At 41.2% G+C, this 21957-nt stretch overlaps 1 protein-coding gene across 5 annotated transcripts in view; it reads left to right on the top strand.

Moving 5' to 3' along the window:
* The window catches only part of btbd8 (BTB domain containing 8), a 69989-nt gene extending 48237 nt beyond the window's left edge, over positions 1–21752 (top strand). For 4 of the 5 annotated variants that reach the window (XM_028444391.1, XM_028444388.1, XM_028444390.1 and 1 more), the window contains 5 exons: positions 3951–4425; positions 5549–5633; positions 10680–10807; positions 12253–13677; positions 20693–21752. In XM_028444391.1, the coding sequence (XP_028300192.1) occupies positions 3951–4425; positions 5549–5633; positions 10680–10807; positions 12253–13677; positions 20693–21156 (2577 nt within the window). In that variant the 3' untranslated portion in view covers positions 21157–21752. Of the gene's footprint in view, positions 1–3950; positions 4426–5548; positions 5634–10679; positions 10808–12252; positions 13678–20673 lie in introns of all 5 variants that reach the window. The other variant, XM_028444392.1, reaches the window with a different exon arrangement.
* Positions 21753–21957: the final 205 nt, after the last annotated feature.

Raw genomic sequence — 21957 nt, 5'->3', positions numbered from 1 at the left:
ACCAGGGAAGTGACGTAGGGAGAAACTTGTGTTGTTGGCGATTGGACGTCGCATCGCAGTGTCACTTGAAGTCGCTTAAAAAGTTCAGTTTTCAACTGCAACTCAGATGACATCGCGTCATATACAGAGTTTTAGTCCACATTCACACGGAGACAAAATTTAAACGCTTTCCCTGAAAACGGGTAATTATGTGTGCGTCCACACAAAAAGGGGTAAAACACTGTCGTTAACATTAGGGGCCTCTATGTGGCGCTGTAACGAGTGGAGGTTTTTTTCTATTTGTTCTTTATTTGGTCATAAAGAGAACCATCAGATGATTTTAAGGCTGTGCTGCAGTTCCTGTATGAGACTGGGCCTTTGGAGGATCTCGTCCAGGGGTCTGCAACCTGCGGTTCTGGAGCCTCATGTGGCTCTTTGACTCTTTTGCAATAGCTCCCTGTAGCTTTAAATAAAAATAAAATAATGAATTGCTATTTCTTTCAGACATTAACTTCAAATAAAATTATGATAAAACAATTGGTTAACATAATAATAAATCACATTGTGCATTAACTCTGCCACCTTCCTAACTCCTGCAACATCTACAGACTTTCCTGCACCGGTGGCTAACCTTACGTTTTAAATCCCTAGTAAGATAACTGAACTAATAAAAAAGACTATTCTGGAAGAAAATAGAGATTTTATTTGTTGTTTGTTGCAATAAATAAGCATGACATCATATTCAAGTAATTTTTTATATCCCTTCAAAAACATGAACTCATGAAATTATTAAATTCCATTTTTAACTGTATATATTTTTATACACTGTATTGTCTTCATTGAGAATGTATTTTTTGGCTCCGGAAGGACTTTAATCCAGGTGAGATGAAGTTAAATGGTTCCTTTGAGAGTAAAGGTTGCAGACCCCTGATCTAGTCGTTACAATATAGACCAGTGGAGGTCAGTAATACGCCTTGTGGCGTCCGCTCTGCCATAAATACAGAAGAAGAAATGGATGCAAATAAAACTGTTACAAATAAACAGGAAATACAAAAAAAAGAAAGAGATGGAGACAAAGACATGACAGGAGATTTACTTGTGGACCAACGACAAGGTAGAGCTGATGGTTTGTTGTCATGGTTACTGTTGTGAGGGGTGGTACATGTGGGTTAAGAGAGAGGTGGGGCTATGGCGTCATCGTTTGCAGAGTATGCGTATACCCAGCGGGTGGCGTTCACAGACTTTCCCACTCGAGGACCCGTTTTCAGAAGTTATTGTATTCGGCTTCTAAATCCTCGTTGCTGTGTGGACGCAAGGTGTAAACGATAAAAAACTTGACCGTTTAGAATACAACCCGTCTCCGTGTGGACGGAGCCTAAGAATCAGAATCAACTTTATTGGCCATGTAATGTATGTTATACACACGAGGAATTTGACTTGGTGAACTGTGCTCTCTCTAATAATGTAAACATTGATGAACAACAATCAACTAGAAAAAATATAAACAGTAGTTAGACTAATATGTGCAAAACTAAATAAAATAACAAGATAACAATAACAAGATAAGATAATAATAGTAATAATAATAATAATAATGAAATAAAATAATAATAACAGTGCAGTAGTACAGTGATGAGTAATTAAATATTATGTACATGAACATTCACAGTGAGAGGTTTATCCAGGGTTGATACATGTTTAGTTCCAGGGCTATTTCACAGAAACAGAAACGGGTCTGACACTCTATGACTGTTTAGAGTTGATCACAGTGACAGCCTGGGGGAACAAACTGTTTTTATGGTGGGTAGTTTTGGCATACAGTGATCTGTAGCGTCTGCCGGAGGGGAGGAGTTTAAACAGATTGTGTGCAGGGTGGGAGGGGTCTGCGGTGATGTTACCTACCCGTTTCCTGACCCTGGACAGGTATAAGTCTTGGATGGAGGACAGATCAACACTAGTGATCTTTTCCACAGTCCTGATTATTCGTTGTAGTCTGTGTTTGTCTAGTTTGGTTGTAGATCCAAACCAGACAGTGATGGAGGTGCACAGAACAGACTGAATGATGGAGGTGTAGAACATGATCAGCAGCTCCTGGGGCAGGTTGAACTTCCTCAGCTGATACAGGAAGTACTTCCTCTGCTGTGCCTTTTTTCTGGTTGTGTCTATGTGGGAGGTCCACTTCAGGTCCTGTGAGATTGTGGATCCCAGGAACCTGAAGGAGTCCACGGTAGACACTTTGCTGTTCAGAATGGTAAGGGGGGAGTGTGTGGGGGGGATTTCTCCTGAAGTCCACTGTCATCTCCACAGTCTTGAGCGGGTTCAGTTCCAGATGGTTCTGACTGCACCAGAGATCCAGCTGTTCCACCTCCGTCTGAAGACAACTCGTCCTCGTCCCAGATGAGACCGATGACAGTGGTGTCGTCTGCAAACTTCAGGAGTTTCACAGAGGGGTCCCCTGAGGTGCAGTCATTGGTGTAGAGGGAGAATAGAAGTGGGGAGAGAACACACCCCTGAGGGGCGCCAGTGCTGAGTGACCGAGTGCTGGATGTGATGCTTCACAGCCTTACTTGCTGTTTCCTGTCAGACAGGAAGTTGGTGATCCACTGACAGGTGGAGGCCGGCACTGTGAGCTGGGTGAGTTTATGGTGAAGGATGTCCAGGATGATGGTGTTGAACGCAGAGCTGAAATCCACAAACAGGATCCTAGCGTAGGTCCCTGGGGAGTGGAGGTGATACAAACTGCAGGGGGTCCAGCAGGGGTCCTGTGATGTCCTTCAGGTGGCTCAGCACCAGCCTCTCAAAGGACTTCATGACTACAGACGTCAGAGCAATGGGTCGATAGTCATTGATCCTGTGATGGCAGGTTTCTTTGGGACTGAGATGATACCGGAGCTTTTGAAGCAGAAGGTACTTCACACAGCTCCAGTGATGTGTTGAAGATCTGTGTGAAGATGTGGACCAGCTGCTCAGCACAGGCTTTCAGGCAGGAGGGAGATACTCCGTCTGGTCCTGGAGCCTTTTTGATCTTTTGTTTCTTGAATAACTGGCACACATCTCTTTCATTGATCTTCAGGGTAGGTGGGGGGTCAGAGGGTGAGGGAGGGGGGGAAGTGGGGGGAGCAGGAAGGGCAGAGTCCAGGTGATGGGCTGATGCTAATGAGCTGGGGGGTGGGTGTGAAAACCTGCAGTAGAAGCTTTTCAGGTCTTCAGCCAGTCTATTGTTACCTGCAGGGTGGGGGGAGGGTTTCCTGTAGTTGGTGACCTCACGCAGGCCTGTCCACACTTCTGAAGGGACTTTGTTTGAGAAGCTTTGTTTTAGCTTCTCAGTGTAGCTCCTCGTCTACTCTGATCTCCTTGGTTAGTGTGTTCTTAGTCTGCTTAAACAGGACCCAGTCCCCACTCGTGTAGGCTTCCTCCTTAGCCTGACTCAGCATCCTGAGTTGAGGTGTAAACCAGGGTTTGTTGTTGTTGTATGTGCAGAAGGTCCTGGTCTGCACACACATGTTCTCACAGAAGCTGATGTAAGATGTCACAGTGTCAGTCAGTTCATCTTGGTCTGATGCAGCTTCAAAAACCCTCCAATCAGAGCAGTCAAAGCAGTCCTGTAACTCCTCCCCCTCTGTCCACCTCTTTACAGTCCTTACTACAGGTTTAGCAGATTTAAACTTCTGCCTGTAGGTCATGATGAGGTGAATCAGACAGTGATCAGAGAGCCCCAAAGCTGCACGGGGAACAGAGTGATATGAATCCTTTATTACAGTGTAGCAGTGGTCCAGTGTGTTAGCCCCCCTGGTGGGGCACTTTATATGTTGTCTGTATTTAGGGAGTTCGTGGGTTAGATTTGCTCTGTTAAAATCCCCTAGAATCTAATCTAGTCACCAGAGTCTCTGAAGTCACGTACAATGTGAACGCACCTTTACAGTTGTCATTGTCTGTATTAAGACGTTGTTTGTTCTGTGATTGTGTTGCAGACCCGTGCTGTGAAATGTGCGTTATCTGCCCCTGAGAGTCCTCCAGTGCCACGTTCACAGAGGGCGTCTGAGAACACAAACTGCTGTTCCCGTTCTGCTAAATCAGCCATGAAGTCGGACGGTTTAGGGACGGCTAACAAACTGGGCTCAAAGACAAAAACGGCCAGAGACGGAGAGCGGAACACAGCAGCTAAAACACCATCAGCCAGTCCGTCAGTGGTCAATGGCAGCGGGGGGGCGGGGGTCCGACGGGGTGATGTGGCCTGTGCTAACAGCCTCAGGAGCTCTCAGGGAACCAAAGACCTGGAGAAGAAGCCAAACCCGGCCCTGGGGGCCAGGCCAAAGACCTCTCCACCTCAGAGGAGCTCCATAGGAAGGGCTGCCCCCGCTTCCACCCATCCCCAGCCCAGTGCTTCATCCACCTCTGGCAGCGCCTCACCAGAGAATAACGCCACTGATGTCCAACCCATTCCAGGTCTTTATTGATTTCCTTTCATTCAATAATAAATAGTTACCTATGAATACTGGTGGTTCCAAATCTTGGCGTTGTGAGACACTGGGAGGAGGTCGCCAGATTGCTTCAAGAAACTAAGAATATTTTCTGAACAATTTCAGCCTTTTTTTGCTCATTTTTATCCCTTTTTCTACAACTCCACCAAACTCACCATATTTGAACCTGTTTTCATCACTTTTTCTTGCCATATTTTTGCTCCTTTTAATGTATTTTTGCTACATTTCTCCCATTTCTGACACTTCTACATCACATTTCAATGACTTTTCCACTTTCCAGACATGTTCAGCACTTATAAACCTTTTCCACCACTTTTCCACCTAATGTCACATATGTTGACCCATTATTGTCCTTTTTAACCTCTTTTCTTCAAATGTCATGATTATTTTTGCCAATTTAACCACATTCACCAATTGTCATGTCCATTATTTACCAGTTTAAACTCATTGTTCCCACTTTTTAAATTTCATTACCCCATTTCTGACACTTTTAAACCAATACTGACACATTGAACCCTTTTTACCACTTTTTCTGTCTGTTTTTATCCACTCTAACTTTCAACTTTTAACCAATTTCAGTGGTTTTTAAAAATCCATTTCACCACCTTTTCCACCATTTTATTCACTTTGAACCTTTTTATTAGTGATTAAAACCAGGATTTCCATCTTTAACATGACTATAATAATAATAATAAACGTTCCTGGATAACAGTGGATATTATTCAGATGAGAAAATAAATGTGGTCTCCACATGACTGTTCTTCAATGTTCATGTCTGTGTTCAACCACCTTCTGCTACAGTGGGGGTCCCAGCTCTCTGGGACCTTTATTTTGGAGGGTCGCTAAAGGGCTGAACAGGTTGAGAACCACTGGTTTACACTATTTAAAGGTACAGGCTAAGGCACTCAGATGGGAAACTGATTATTGTGAGTGTTTGTGGTAACACACTCTCTCTTCAGTGTGTTAATCAACCCCCTGACACTGTACGATATAAACACACAACCCAACACTGGAATTAATTTGATTCGTAGTCTTGTCTTATTTGTGGCGTTCAGTGAAATATCAGATTCATGTTGTGTGTGTTTTAGGTGCAAAACCCAAACAAACCAAGACAGTGAACAAATGTTTGATGGTTAAACCTCTCCAGAGATCAGAGAGTAGAAAGACTGGCAGGTGAGTTCAATACCAGCATATATACATATATAAGAAAGTTTCAATATATAAGATCAAAGTATAAACAAAAATAATATGTCTGAATATATATATTGAAGTTTGTATATATACAGTACAAGTCTGGATATATATGAAAGCCTAAATATATCTATACTATCTATCTCTAAAATCAAAAAAGGTGTGTGTGGGTGGGTGTGTGTGTGTGTGGGTGGGTGGGAGTGTGTGTAGCGAATATCTCCCCGACATGGTGTCTGTTCGACCTCAAACTTTATCGGCTTCCAAATACCCCGAGTGTGTGCATCCGTTATTTTGGAGTCATTTGGTCATTTCAAAACATTATATTATTTTAATCTTATTTGGCCTGGATGGAACATTCAAGTTTGCACAGAAGTGAAACCTATTCAGCTTTTGACCTCAGAGTGTGAGGGGGTGTTAGCCCACCATCTATATCTATTTCACTGCACAGCTCCACTTTGGTGCATGCCAGAGCTCCTGTGGACTTCTCTTTTGAGGAAACAAACTTTAAACCGCGGTTAATGGCCGCGGCTGTGTTGAAAGCTGCACATTTATCCACGGATACAGCATTATAAATGCTGATCTTTTCACCACGTGCTATATAACCAAATGCACGCCTTGGATGTAGATGCTGAACTCACACAGAGCCGTTTAGAGAGAGAGTTGCGACAACGGAACAGTTCCTGGAAGTTTCAAATAATTCCCGCGGGTCCATTTTTTTTTTGTTGCGTGCGGCTTGTGTGCGTGCCTGTGAGAGAGTCCACACGGCAACGAGGCAGTGTTCCCGTGACCAGGAACATGCATTGCCCGGAGGCTCAGGAAGTTGGGGTAAGCTCACGTGAGGAGCCAGTGTGCCACCCGCAGACACGTCAGAGATCTGGTGGTTTATGTGGTACACAGCTGAGGTATTGTCTGACAGGACGAGAACATGCCGATTTTCCAGAACAGGGAGAAAATGCCTAAGCGCCAGGAATACGGCCTGAAGTTCCAACACATTTATGTGCTGCTGCTTCTGCTGGGCACTCCACAGGCCCTTGATAGTCCTGGACTGCCACACAGCACCCCAACCCATATGAGAGGCGTCCGTCTCGACAACCTCCTGGCGGGAGGCTACCCTACCCATGGGTATACCCAACATTAAGTATTCCCTCCTCCAGGTTCGAAGGGTAAGAAGACACTGGGCAGACACCCTGACCACCTTGTGCACGTGGCGGCTGGGGTCTAAATGCAGGCTGTTCATCCATACCTGAAACGGGCGCAGTGAGTCGCAGAACCAGGCCATACTGCAGGATGGCGCCATGCTGGAAAAGGCATAGAAGGCTTAGGAAGGTGGATACTTGCTCTGGAGAGAGGGAGGCCCGCCTTACTGTGGAATCCAGCACAAGCCCCAAGTACCTCCTAAGCTGGCTGGGTACGAGGTTACTCTTGGCATAATTGACCTTGAGACCTAGATTGCCCACGTGACTGAGAAGAGCAGTAGTGTCCCTCAACACCTGCTCCTGAGTCGGGGAAATGACTAGCCAGTCGTCCAGATAGGGGAGTATTGAAACTCCGCTGGCCTGTAAAGGTGACAGAGCAGCTGCCACACACCGGGTAAATATTCAAGGGGCCAGGGATAGCCCAAATGGCAGAACCCTGAACTGATAAACTTTGTCCATGAACGTGAAACAAAGGAACTGTCTGTGATGAGGGGCAATGGGAACATGAAAGTAAGCATCTTTCAGATCCACCGTCACCAACCAGTCTCCTGCAGAGAGAGTCTGAAGGACATCTGCTACACGCAGCATATGGAAGGGGAGAACTTTGAGAAACCGGTTCAACCCCCAGGACAGTCCAGGACCGCCCTGGAATCCTGCAAGGTACTCGACAAAGCCAGTACCAGGTGTGACAGAGAATTACCTAAACGTCCCATTCGGGCAGCAATGCTATAACTGCGAGTCAGAAGATCGTCAGTCAACCTGCACAGAGGCAACGTGAATCCGGTCTCACAACCTCATCTGGGGAAACTATCAGGGCTGCAATGGCAGGCTCAACTGGAGCTAGCTGTTTCAAGCTATAGCTGCCAGCATTATGCATGGCTGCCAGAGCCCTGCCATCACTTGTATGATGGGAGAGAACCCTTGAGTCAGGCCAGGATCTGCGGAGCTCCGCAATGTATGGGTCAGAGGGAGGCACCACAAAGGCCGAGGTGTTGGGGGCCTGCCTGAAAAAAGCTTTTGCCGTTTGGGTAGGGACCGGGGCGTCATCCAACCCAAGGCTTGCCAAGGCCATGCGCATTACCGGCTGTACAGTGCCACGGCTGGACACTGAGCCTACAGAAGAGGTCCTACTAGAACCTTCTGAAAAGGCATGAGAAGCCTGTGAGGCAAGCTCTCCATGCCCATCCCCGTCAGCGTCACTAAACAGAGTACATGATGCTGCCGTGGACAGCAGCTAACAGGGTTAGCCGCAAAGGCTGGTGCACCGGGCTCTGTCTGTAGGTTAAGCAAGATGGCCTTAATCTGCTCAAACTTAGTGGTGAGAGCATCCACCTTGTTAGCCAAAGCATCAACCTTCCTTGCCTTCCGAGGAGGATCGCCGGACGCTGTGCCGGCACGCTTAGCAACGACGGTGGCTCTACCTGAAGAGGGCAGGTCTATTGTGCCCTCAGCCTCAGCCAACCTGGAGCGTCACAGTGCATGAGGCATAAAACTGCAGTTTATGCACGGATTACCGGACACCCCCTCTCTTAGGTGGTCAATGCCCAGGCAAGCAGGACACTGATCGTGATGGTCCTCTGCCTGAAGATGGGCCATGCAGGAGACACACAAATGGCAGTCCATTCTTCTCCAATTCTTTACTATTAATTAATAATGTAAATTTTAATTAATATTATTTGATTAATAATTATACAAATTATTATATAAATAATAATTATACAAATAATTATATAAATAACAATTATATTAAATATATATCAATAATAATGATATTAATAATAGTTATATTGATAACCACCGAGCTTCAATGAAGGAACTTCACTCAGGCCAGCGAGTGCACGGGCCTACAGTGATCAAACTGCTCCCAGTGAATCTAACTGGAGCAACACCTGACAAAACCGCAGCGTGCACACTGCCGCTAGAGAGGGGGGAGAGAGAGAGAGAGCAGCACCGAGGCGAACGCAGCTGCTCAGTATGCACACTCAAAACAGCAGCCGCCGCTTAGCAGCAACGTGCCAGGAGGCCCGTGTTGGCCTCACACCAGCAAATCCACCGGTCAGAGTAACCACAACGGTGCTAACAGAGCAGCATAGCAACACAGCAAATTAACCTTAGCTGTTTAATCACTGAAGAGAGACAGCGGCATAGCCACGGAGCTACCTCGTCTGAACCAGCACACAATCACAAGGCGAATCACCGCAGATGACAAAGTGTACGGTACTCACAAACTCAAGCAGCCCCTGGTAAAGTAGTCACTAACTCACCTGCTGCAGACTGTGGTGTCCCAGCCCCACTTAAAGGGAAAACAATGAGTCTCAGCTCCTAGCAGACCTGAACACTCGAGGTGCCAACCTTACGTTCCGAAGCTACAAGCGACAAGCTGTGAATAGCAAACAACTGACCTGCTATCGTTATCCGCAATCACGAGAAGATAGAAGGCGCAGATCACCTGATGACAGCGGTAGATATAGACTCTCCGAGTCATCCAGGGGTCACAGTTGACTTTGTTGATATAATTACTCGACCTGTGCAAGCGAGAGATGGAACAACCAGTGCTTTAAGCACCGCCTCTGGTGGTCAGTAAGGATGAAATAGAACAGACTCCAGATCGGACAGAATGCTGATGCCAGACTTTTAACTGGTCCAAGGGTTTGGAGAAAGACTGGCAAGGAACAGAACCCAAGCTGTTTGAGGCTCAGTGTGAAATATCCAAAGTCATGATTTGGGGTGAAATCTTCTGTTCTGTTCCTCACACATCTTCCTCCAAACCTTTGGACCTTGATTCCTGAATGAAAGGAACACTTCACTTTCATCAGAAAAGAGGACCATGGACCACTGGCCAACAGTTTAGTCCTTCTCCTCTTTTTCTGAAAAAAATGAAAAATAAATGGTGATTTTTTCACAGTATTCTAATGTTTTAAAATCCTGTTTTCATGGGTTTTATGAGCTGGAAGCCCAAATTATGTAAAAATAAACAAATAGATACTTGAAATCATTTAAATTGTGAGTCCTGAATATATAATCTATGAAAGCTTAACTTTTTGAATGGAATTATGGAAATTAAAGACTTTTCCATGATATTTAATTTTTTTGGAAATGTTTTGTGTATATACTGTATATATATATATATATATATATATATATATATACACACACGAAAGTTTCAAACAATCCAGGTCATCTGATATGTTGTGTTTGTAAATCATGAAGTAATTCCTCCTACTTTAGTGCTGCTTTAACCTGTTTATATAGAACCTAAACATAATCACATCTAAAGTGGTCCTAAAAGGTTATTGATGTCTAATGTACATTTATTGATCAATTAAAGTATATATTGATTCCTTAATTAGACAGTGTGATTATGGATGTTAACCTATTGTTAGTGTATGTATTCTTCTCCTGTCTAGACAGGTGTACGTTATTATTATTATTATTGTTATTATTATTATTGATATCTGCTGCTGCTCAACAATGCAGCTCAGGATTTTTCTTATTTCTATCTTATTTTCTCCATAAACAGAAATCTCAAATGCTTGTTTATGTTTTAAATGTGTCCTCTATAAATGTTGGTGAATAACTGTAATCATGGCTCAGGTCACGCTGTAATTACTCATTACAGAAAGTAACAAATTAAAATCCAGATTAAGAAAGTAAAATACACACATTTAAAATTTTACAACAACGAAAAATCTCCTCATTGTTTAAAATACATGTTTTTAAAGAAATTTTAAATAATTTTCAAAGAGAAAGACTTGTTTTCCATAAGTGAAGTAAGGTTTGTGGTTTGCATGATCTGCAACCTAATGAAGCTCCGCCTCTTTCTCTCTAACAGTCCAACTAATAAGTCATGTGATGGTATCAAAGCCAAAGCAGCCACGACTGGATCATCATCATCATCATCATCAGCCAGAGCAGAAACCAAAGGAAGACGCACAGTAAACCCCCACACTGACCCCCATGGTGAGATGTTAGAAACTACTGGATCATCTCATTTAAACTAATGTCACACGCAACAATTCGGACATTTTTACTCATTGTTTCATAAATAGTAAATAGTAAATAATTTTTTTTTTCCATTTTCAGCTTGATTTGATTTAACAGTGAAAAAAAAATAATGATGACGATAATAAAAAATGAAAGACAGAGAGAACAAATGATACATACAATATCTAGTACTATACATATAATCTTCTTATAATTACACCTATTTACACTATAAATATACATGTATATACACATAATTAATTTATATATATCTATATATACAGTATAAAATTCATGTGATCCACCATACATTCATCTGTCCACACATACACACACATATACACACATTTTATCCCTTTAACACTTATGCCTCAAGAAAATAAACTCTATGAATTTATATTGAAATTAGTTTATATTCAAACATTTTTTTTTTTATTTCCACACAAAAAAAACTCTTCCACATCCTGGTATCGCTCACTGATCGTTTGTGCAGTGGCTGAAAGTTCATTTAGTCTCTGAAGTTCTAAGTCTCAAATTTTTCAATAAATCATTTCTGAACATTTTTAGGGAAAAGTTTTTTTTTTCTAAAAAAAATCTTCCATTATGTCTGTAACTCCATCACATAGAAAGGTAAATATGGTATAGTAATAAGCTCCACCCACTCTCTCAGAATATATAAATAGATCTGCTATACATCCTATCTGTTGGACATGTCAGCTCCTCGAAATAGTCACACAGTCAGTGTGTGTTTGGGTCTGGAACATGTTTGGGTCTTCAATAAACTACTTAGCATACAGTATGTCTCGTGGGAATGTAAGAAAAAATCTGATGTTTTAATTTATAGTATAAATGTTACTCTTTATTGGGATACAAAACAATTTTTCTTCTTTATGTGACTATTTATTTATTTTGTGCCCAAACTTTGCCAATGTTTTTAATTTTTTATGAGGCCATTATAGCTTAGCTCTGTGTCTGATAATCATTTATTGTTATTTTTTCACGAGTAACATAAAAAATATAAAAACCCAAAGTTAAGGTCAAAAATAAAAGCTTTACAATTTTTTGTGACTATTTAGAGGAGCTGACATGTCCACCAGATATGATGTATAGCAGATCTATTTATTTATTTATTCTGAGACAGTAGGTGGAGCTTATTACTATACCATATTTACCTTTCTATGTGATGGAGTTACTGATATATTGGAAGATGAACATGGAAGAACAATAAGGACACACCCTCTATAAATTGTTCATATCTCAAAAAGTATTCATCCTATTAAACTAGAATTTACAGTGTGAATATTGAATAATTAAGGAACAGTTGCGTGGAGCATTTGCTGAAATGACATGAAATGATCTCATTAGTAAACATTTGAAGGGAAATACTAATTCTGTTGCCTTTCGACTATGTTTTGCATTAGCCTCCAAACAGGGATCCTCTAGAAAAAATACATCTCCCCCCATGAAGGAGGAGAGCAAGGACAGGTCCAGACCCCAAGCGGTGGAAAAAGCAGCAAGTGAAGCTTCAAAAAGGGCGTCGACTAAACCTGCTTCATCATCTGTGAAATCCAACGCTAAACTACCTAAGGCGTCTACTGCTCCTTCTAAACATTCCTCAGGGGTAATCGCAAAGTCTGCAACAAAACCTAAAACTACTGCAGAATCACAGAAAGTGGGAGGAAACCCCAGAACCTCAGGAACCTCCAAGAAAACGGAGATAAAAGAAAAGGAAGAAGTTTGTGGCAAACCTGGCCCGACTGGTGGCGTTGACGTGATCTGTGCCGAAACTAAAACTGCTGATTCACAGGTGTCTGACTTTCAGAAAGCAGCTAACGACACTAGCGAGACGCTAACCGAAGCAAAAGCTGAAGAGAAAACATCTGACATCACAGGACAACCTCCCCAACGAGGCCCCGCCCCCCCCGTAGGCGACTCCTGGAGCCGAGTCCAGCTGCAGGTCAGCCCCGAGTCTGAAACAGCAAGCACACACACCACTTCCTCCGACGACATCAAGCCTCGCTCAGAGGACTACGACGCCGGGGGCTCGCAGGACGACGACTGCTCCAACGACCAAGGCGTGTCCAAGTGTGGCACCATGCGCTGTCCAGACTTCTTAGGGCGCAGCAGCAGCGACACCAGCACGCCAGAGGAGCTGAAGGCATACGAGGGCGGGGCCAGTCTGAGGGTGGAGGTGCGGCTACGCGGGAAAGAAGCCGACACCACCAGCGAAGAAGAGGTTTCCAGGAGGCGACCTCGCTTGTGGATGCAGAGAGACAAGGAACCAGTGGAGGAGAGACCCACTGTGGACCCCCAGCATGTTTCCTCTGAAGAAGAAGACGACGAGGAAGAGACAGAGGACGAAAAGTTGGAGGTTGAGGTGATTCCAGGTTCGTTGCCCCCGCCCGAACTCTCCCCCCACTTCCAAGGAATCGTCAACTTGGCGTTTGATGACGATGTCGTGGAGAAGGACGTAGAGCAACCCAACTACCAGACCACGTCCACGTCCACCTTCCGTCGCTCGGTGCTGCTCTCCGTGGACGAGTGTGAGGAGCTGGCTTCTGAAGAGGGCGGAGTCCAAACGCCCCCCCCACAGGCGGACGCAGCTTTGACTGGTGGAGATGTTTTTGAGTCTGAAGAACAGAACCACATACCACCACCAGGGGAAGATAACGCAATATTCCTCACTGAGATCCAGGACTCTCCTCTGGACCCGCCCCCACAGGACCCGCCCCCTCAGGAGCGCCCGTGCCATCTAGACCTGGGCCACACGGAACAATACAACGGAGGTCCCAAACAGTCTGAGAGCTTTACTAAAGCTCAGCTTTCAGGGACTTCTCCTCCAGCAGGTAATGTATGATCTATGGACCCCCCCAAACCCCATCAGCAAACATGTACCCCGCAAGAGTCTGCAACCTGACCGCACCCTAAAAAAAGCAAAAACACCTAAATTAAAGCATACTAGTGTAAAAATAACAAAAAACAATACGTTTCTCTGCTTGTCATATTTTCATATTTTAATGCTCACTCTCATATCACTGATAGTGGGGTTTTTATTTTGTTCCATCCTTATTCTTTTGGCAGATTCTCAACGTTTCGTGATTAAAAACAAAAACTTGATGTACATTTTAAACAACCAAACTACCTTTCATGAGATATTTTGTTAATCCGGTTTACACTCGAAATGAAGAACGTGATTATAGGATTGTATTTGTCAACAACAACAAGCTGCCATGTGATGACATCAACCAATGCACTTTCATGCAAATAAAAAAAAAAAGAATAAGGGAGATTTTTTTTTGTTTCTTTAATGTCATTGAGTCAGTGACTTTTAAATATTTTGGTTTTTTTCTGATAATTTAAATACTAAAATAGGCTTTGTTAGGTTACACACACAGCATAGCGATCCTAAACCAGTGGTTCTCAACCTTTTATGGCCCTCAAGCCTCCAAAATAAAGGTTCCAGAGAGCGTGGACCCTCCAAAATAAAGGTTCCAGAGAGCAGGGACCCTCCAAAATAAAGGTCCCAGAGAGCAGGGACCCTCCAAAATAAAGGTCCCATAGAGCAGGGACCCCCACTGTAGCTGAAGGTGGTTGAACACAGACATGAACATTGAAGAACAGTCATGTGGAGACAGGACCATCTATAAGGGGGAATAAAGGGGAGAGATTTTTGGGGTCCATCCATAAAGTCAGTAAAATGATGGTCCATTGTTCTATGAATCTGTGATAACCACATTTATTTATTCATCTGAATAATATCCACTGTTATCCAGGAACGTTTATTATTATTATTATAGTCATCTTAAAGATGGAAATCCTGGTTTTAATCACAAATAAAATGGTTCAAAGTGAATAAAAATGGTGGAAAAGGAGGTGAAATGAGATTTTAAAAACCACAGAATTTGTTTAAAAGTTGTAAATCAGAGTGGATAAAAACAGACAGAAAAAGTGATAAAAATGCTTCAAAGTGTCAATATTGGAACAATTAGTTCCAGTATTATAAAAACTAACTTTCTAATGGTTTTGCTGCAGTGATAAACATTTCTTTAGCCTCATTCAGAAGGTCAAAGTTGATAAAGTTCTGTTTCCTCCCTTATTTCACATTATGTAAAAAGTCAGCTTTAAACGGGACAGTTGGATTTTTCTCGCTTTGTGACATCACAACATGATGACACAGTTTATAGATAAACCGAAGAGCGCTCACAATCAGTTCCATTTTTAGTAGCTGTTATACCACCTCGTATAACCTTTATGGGATGATCTGACGTGTCTTTTGAAGGGAGGTCACTTGACGTCATGTCATTTACATTGATTTAGAACAGTGTTTCTCAAATGGGGGTACGTGTACCCCTAGGGGTACGCAATGGCACGACAGGGGGCACTTGAAAAAAGGGAGTGGAAATTTAACAGAAAAAGAGTCAGTGTTGGTCCCACCCCAGGCATAAGATGACCGGAAATGATAAAAACTATAGAAATAAATCTATTCAGGAGCCACTAAATCAGTGTTTTTCAACCTTGGGGTTGGGACCCCATGTGGTGTCGCTTGATATTTCTGAAAGAAAAAAAAATATTATTAAAACTCAATGTTAAAGAACTGTAATTCTATACTTTCACTATGTAAAATATGAATCTAGTTTAACTAAAATGCTAAATTATCTAAGAACAAACATGATCAAAAACCAATTCTGGAAAAAGATGTCTTTGGGGTCACCTACAAATTATTGATATAAAAATGGGGTCACGATTCAAAAATAGGTGTAAACCACTGCATTAAATACTGTTTATTTCACTTATTTAAATGTGTGTTATCACTCATTCATTCCATCATTATGATCTATAGATGTTTGTAAATAGTTCAATAAGCAAATGTGGAGGGACTTGGGTTCATTAATAAGAGAAAGGGGGTACTTGGGCAAAAAAAAGTTTGAGAATCATTGCTTTAGAATCTAATCTAGTCACCAGAGTCTCTGGAGTCGCATTAGGTGTGAACGCACCTTTATAGACACGTACACATAGAGAGGACAATAGTTCAAACATTACCAGGTTCTGTTGGTATAATTTGCATCAGATAAAAATGTTTTTAAACCTAAGAGTGATCCTATAATTAAACTATCATACAATACATATATAAAGTCAACACACCACTGTTTTAATGCCAGGTTTTTGTGATTAAAAAATAACACCAAGATAAATAATTTCACAACTTTTTCCACCTTTAATGTGACCTAGAACCTGTACAAAGATCAAACAAAGTGAAACCTTTAAAGGAGGTGAAGTAAAAATAAAAACTGACAGAATGATGTCACTAAAGTGTTCACACCCTCTTATAACTGGGGGCGGGGCTGTGTTCAGATTGAACCAATCACATTCTAACTCATGTTAAATGGAGTCAGCACACATCTGTCACCATGTAAAGTGTCTCTGATTAACCACAAATAAAGTTCTAGAAGCTTTTCCTCATATTTTTGTAGCTACATCTTCCAGAACAATTCATGGTCCTCAGAGAACTTCTAAAGCATCAGAGGATCTCATTGTTCACAGATATCAGTCAGTGAAGGTACAAAAGACTTTCTAATGAATTAAATATAACATAAAACACAGTGAAGACAGTCATCATCAAGTGGAGAAAATATGACACAACAGTGACTTTACTAAGAACAAGACGTTCGTCCAACATTAATGACTAGACGAGAAGAAAAGAGGTCATGGAGGCTGACAAGTACTGTCTGTAGAACATGTGACAACAATCTCCATCTTCTTCATATGTCTAGGCTATGGGGTTGGGTGGCAATACAGAAGCTTTATCTTACCAAGAAAAACATCTAAGCCCAGCTTCATTTTGTAAAAACATTTAAAGTCTCCCAAACACATGTAGGAAAATGTGTTATGGTCTGATGGAACCAAGGTGGAACTTTTTGGCCATAATTCCTAAACAACACTGTTCATCACCAAAAGAACACCATACCTACAGTGAAGCATGGTGGTGGCAGCATCATGCTTTGGGGCTGTTTTTCTTCAGCTAGAACTGGGGCCTTAGTCAGGGTGGAGGGAATTATGAACAGTTCTAAATATCAGACAGTGTTGGTACAAAACCTTCAGACTTCTGTTAGAAATCTGAAGATGAAGAAGAACTTTATCTTTTAACACCACAATGATCCTAAGCACAGCATCAACTAAACTATGGCTTCACCACAATCAGATGGAGGTTCTGGAATGGACCAACCAGAGTCCAGACCTGAATCCTCCTGAACATCTGTGTGGTGATCTGAAGAGGGCTGTACACAGGAGATGTCCTCACTATCTGTCACATTTAGATCAGTTTAGTAAAGAAGAGTGGGTAAATATGACCTCATCAAGATGTTCTACACTGATAGACTCTGACCCACAAACACTGAGTGTTGGAATAAAAACCAAAGGTTCTGCAACAAAGTATTAGTTTAATGGTGTGTTTATGTAACCAGGTTATTTTAAGTTTTTATTCTTATTTTATGTTTTTCACTTGCATTGTACAGGTTCTAGGTCACATTAAAGGTGGAAAAAGTTGTGAAATTATTTATTTTGGTGTCATTGTTTACATCACAAAAACCTGGCATTAGAACAGGAGTGTGTAGACTTTATTATATCCACTGTATATACAACAATTTTTAAGATCTTTAGTTTTTGATTGATCCAAACAGAATAATCTAACAATAGTGTCGTAATAAAACTACTTCACTTCCAAAACCAATAATACACCATAATACATACTTTCATTTCTTATTTCATAGTGTGGAACATAAAGAAAGCTTTGATCAAGTGGTAATACTAATAATATAACAGATCAATAGATGTAGGTATGATGATATTAAACCAAATGAAAATAGGATCAGAACAAACTAACATCAGTGCTTAGCAACAATGAGTTTAAATCACAAATAATGAGTAAAGCAACACTTTTAATAACAACATTAAAACTTCTTCAATCCTTTATTGATGCTCTTTAAATTCAGCTGATTTATATTTAACTTTTTTTTAGATGTTTGTTCAATGTTTGATTTGAAAATAAAGTTGAGATAAATTTCCATAAATAAAATAGTTTGAGTTGTTCCAGTTCTCCAGCTGATTTATCACATCTTCTGTTTTAAACTCTTTGATTTTGTTTTGACTTTTTATTATTGCATTTCCTGCCACACACACACACACACACACACACACTCTCACACACACACACGCACACACACACACACTCACACACATACACACACACACACACGCACACACACACACACGCACACACAAACGCTCACACACACACACACGCTCACACACACACATGCACACACGCTCACACACACACACACGCTCACACACGCTCACACGCTCACACACACACTGTCGTCACTCCCTCCTTTGTTTGTTTTCATTCTTTTTCTGGACGCATTGATCTGTGTTTTAAGAATAACTGTATTTTGTGCTTCAGATGTTTATTATTATTTTAGTAGGTTTTGTGTGGTGTCAGCAGTTTTCTCTGTGAATTACTAAATGTGTTTTTTTGACTGTGGTATTGAGGAGAACGTTCTATCCCAGTGTTGTGTTGTTTTAATAATAAGTCAGGTTTGTTCTCTAAACCACATCACTGTACCAGAGCGTAGCTTGTATTTACAGATGATGATGTCACTTTTCCTTCCATTGATAAAACGACCAAAACTACCCCATCATTAATACACTTTCTACAGAATAACTATCAGAGTTGGGGTCAATTACAATTACATCTCAATTGCAATTATGGTGACCTGCATTTTTTTCAAATTCCCCCCAAAAATAACTTATTAGTATGCAATTATTATTAGTATTACCAGTTAATAATTGATATGACAATTATATAGAAACTCATTTACAATTTAAAATAAATTACTATTATTATTTTCCCTCTCAAAGTTAAATACAACTACAATATTTACATTTCCTGATGAAAACGCAGGTGAGGGTGGAGGTGCTGGCCTGCGTCGCACTGCATTAGCTTAGCATTAACCTAGCGTTAGTATTAGGCTAGCGTTAGTATTGACAATAATATTAATGGCTTGGATTTGTATAGTGCTATTTTGAGGAGGCTGAAAGCATGGAACAGAAACTATTATTCATTCACATCAGTCATACCGGTGGTGGTAAGCTTCAATGTAGCCACAGCTGCCTTGGGGCAGACTGACAGAAACATATCCCTCCGACCCATCTGACCACCACCAACATTCATGAACAATTTATAGCCATTCATACGAGGCAACGTGGGTAAAGTGCCTTGCCCAAGGACACAATGACTTGGATAGAGCGGGATTCGAACCCTTAACCCTTCGGTTATTGGACGACCCATTCTATCACTGAGCATTAACATTAACCTAGCATTGGCCTCGTGTTTGCATTTGTATTAACCTAGCGTTAGTTTACTGTTAGCATTAGCCTAGCATTAGCATTAGCCAAGCTTTAGGATGCCTCCAGCATCCTCACTAATTATGTTTTCAATTACTTAAGTTCAATTACAGTTAAATACAATTACTGATCCTTTAATAAATAATCCTTATTAAATGTAACCTTCCTCTTGTGTTAGCTTTCTGTTAGCATCTCTAATGCTAACAGGTCAGTTTGTCCCATGTCTATAATCAGCTGTAAAATACACTAATAAATATTATCTATCATCTAATTAGTTTATCATCTATTGATGACCTCGTTAGGATTCTTAATCAATGAATATATTGATATTAATATTTATAATGTGGGCGTCTGAGCCTTTTTTATCTTTATACACATAGATTTGTGACATGTAGTGGGAAAAGTTGATCTGAAACATATTTTAATAATTATTAACTATGTATATGGAAGACACAGAACTGTTACATGGTTCACCAGGTTTGAGTTTAATTCAATTGTAATTGAATTTTTTTTTATAGAATTGCCATGACAATTACAATTCAATTACAATAACAGCAACAGTTTTTAGTTTTTTTTTACAATTATTAAATCAAAATTGTGTCAATTAAGTGATTACAATTATAATTACAATTATAATTGACCCCACCCCTGCTTTGTCTGCTGTTGTGTTGCTAAAACACTACCAATGACTTCTTAAGAACTCCAACAGTGTTTTGTGTGAAATGCAACCAGTTGTTGATGACATCATCCGTCTATGTGCAATCTATGGTCGATAAAGACTTGTTTGATGTCCACTTTACTTGAACAGAAGAACAAACATTCAACTGTCAACCCTTTAACAAACATCCAGGACCAGATACCCACACACTTACTGCTTAAAAAAAGTAGTAATACATTCATACATTTTGAGAATGATTTAATACGCTGAGGTTATGGTCAAAAGTTTTCATTACAGTTTTCACAAATTTCTTCCAAAAAATATAAAACAATTTTCTGCTGCTTTGGTTCTAACATATTACTGTTATTTTCATGTGACAGATGTTAGTTCTACCTCAGGTGTAAAGTCTAGGTTTTCAGTGAAATGGTCCCAAACTTTAGGTTGGTTCTTCTATTGTTGTGCAATTCTTCTTCACAATGTAAATGGTGAAGCGACACTGCCCCCAACAGTTCATATATAGAACTGCAGCAGAAATGAAGCACATTTTAGTAGTCAACATGATCAATTCTGTTACTAATAATTTTTGCATTATTGTATATGTTACACGCATAATCTCTAGACGGTCTATATGTTTAACTCTATTTTTTCTTTTTCCTCCCCTGGTAAGAATCTCAAACTCCACCTATGAATGATTTCAAAAGGATTGCGTTGCATTAAGACTGGACCATTTAATAGTTGTTTTATGTTGAACAACTCAGTGATTCAGATTGTCATTCTGCAGTGTTGTCAATTGTTTTTAGGAGACAATGGTTGTGACAGATTGGATCAAAGCTGCAAACATCGTTCACCCAAAGCCCTCTCTCCCATTTATGAGACGGATGTAGGAGAAGTGTTTGAGAAGCAGAGGAACGTTAAAGAACAAGAGGAAGAAAACAACCAAAGCAGTGAGTTTGCCGAGCGCGACTGGAACCTTCTGAAGCAGCTGCTCTCGGACCACCAGTCCAACCTGGGGGTCATTCACCCTGTGCCTGAGGAGCTCAACCTGGCCCAGTTCCTCATCAAGCAGACGTTGTCCTTATCACAGGACTGCCTCCACTCACTGGCCTTCCTCTCACCAGAGAAGGAGACTTTTAAACGCTGGGCGGAGCTTATCTCCCCAATGGAGGACTCCTCAACCAGCATCACTGTAACCAGCTTCTCCCCCGAGGACGCTGCGTCTCCTCAGGGAGAGTGGACCATCGTAGAGCTAGAAACACAGCACTGATTGGACCATCGTAGAGCTAGAAACACTCACTGATTGGACCATCGTAGAGCTAGAAACACAGCACTGATTGGACCATCGTAGAGCTAGAAACACAGCACTGATTGGACCATCGTAGAGCTAGAAACACAGCACTGATTGGACCATCGTAGAGCTAGAAACACAGCACTGATTGGACCATCATAGAGCTAGAAACACAGCACTGATTGGACCATCGTAGAGCTAGAAACACAGCACTGATTGGACCATCGTAGAGCTAGAAACACAGCACTGATTGGACCATCATAGAGCTAGAAACACAGCACTGACCATAATCTCATCTCAGAACTACAAACTCTCGTAGTTTATTTCTCGTCATGCTTTGAACTGTTTCCTGTTTCCAAAGGGGGCCAATCTGCATGCTGATATTGTTTTATGTTTTATTGTTTGATTGTTGCTTCTAAAGCTCTGGAGTTCAGAGAAAAAGGGTAAATGAACTCTTCCTGTCCTCAGAATTGTCTTTTGATGATTGACTAAAGTTTTTTAAAGACAATACGAGCAGGTCTACTGACTTACTATCAGTGTCACATACGAACAATAAAGATTTCTGTATCTGTTAACAGGCTAATGTGTTAAATTATATCCTTTTTACAAGTTAATAAAGCAATAACTCAATTTTTTGTCTTTGCACATGCTGTCAAAGGTCAACACGACAAGAAGTACAATATTTTTAACACAGTAATGTATGTTTTGTTATTGTAATTAAATAAATGAATGTATTTTATTGTATAATTGTGACCATCACCAGCCCTCCCTAAGGAAGAG

The sequence above is a fragment of the Gouania willdenowi genome, chromosome 4 (genome assembly GCF_900634775.1).
Source record: "Gouania willdenowi chromosome 4, fGouWil2.1, whole genome shotgun sequence".
NCBI lineage: Eukaryota > Metazoa > Chordata > Actinopteri > Blenniiformes > Gobiesocidae > Gouania > Gouania willdenowi.
Note: the sequence above shows the minus strand (reverse complement) of the source record. Positions and strands in the feature narration are given on the sequence as shown.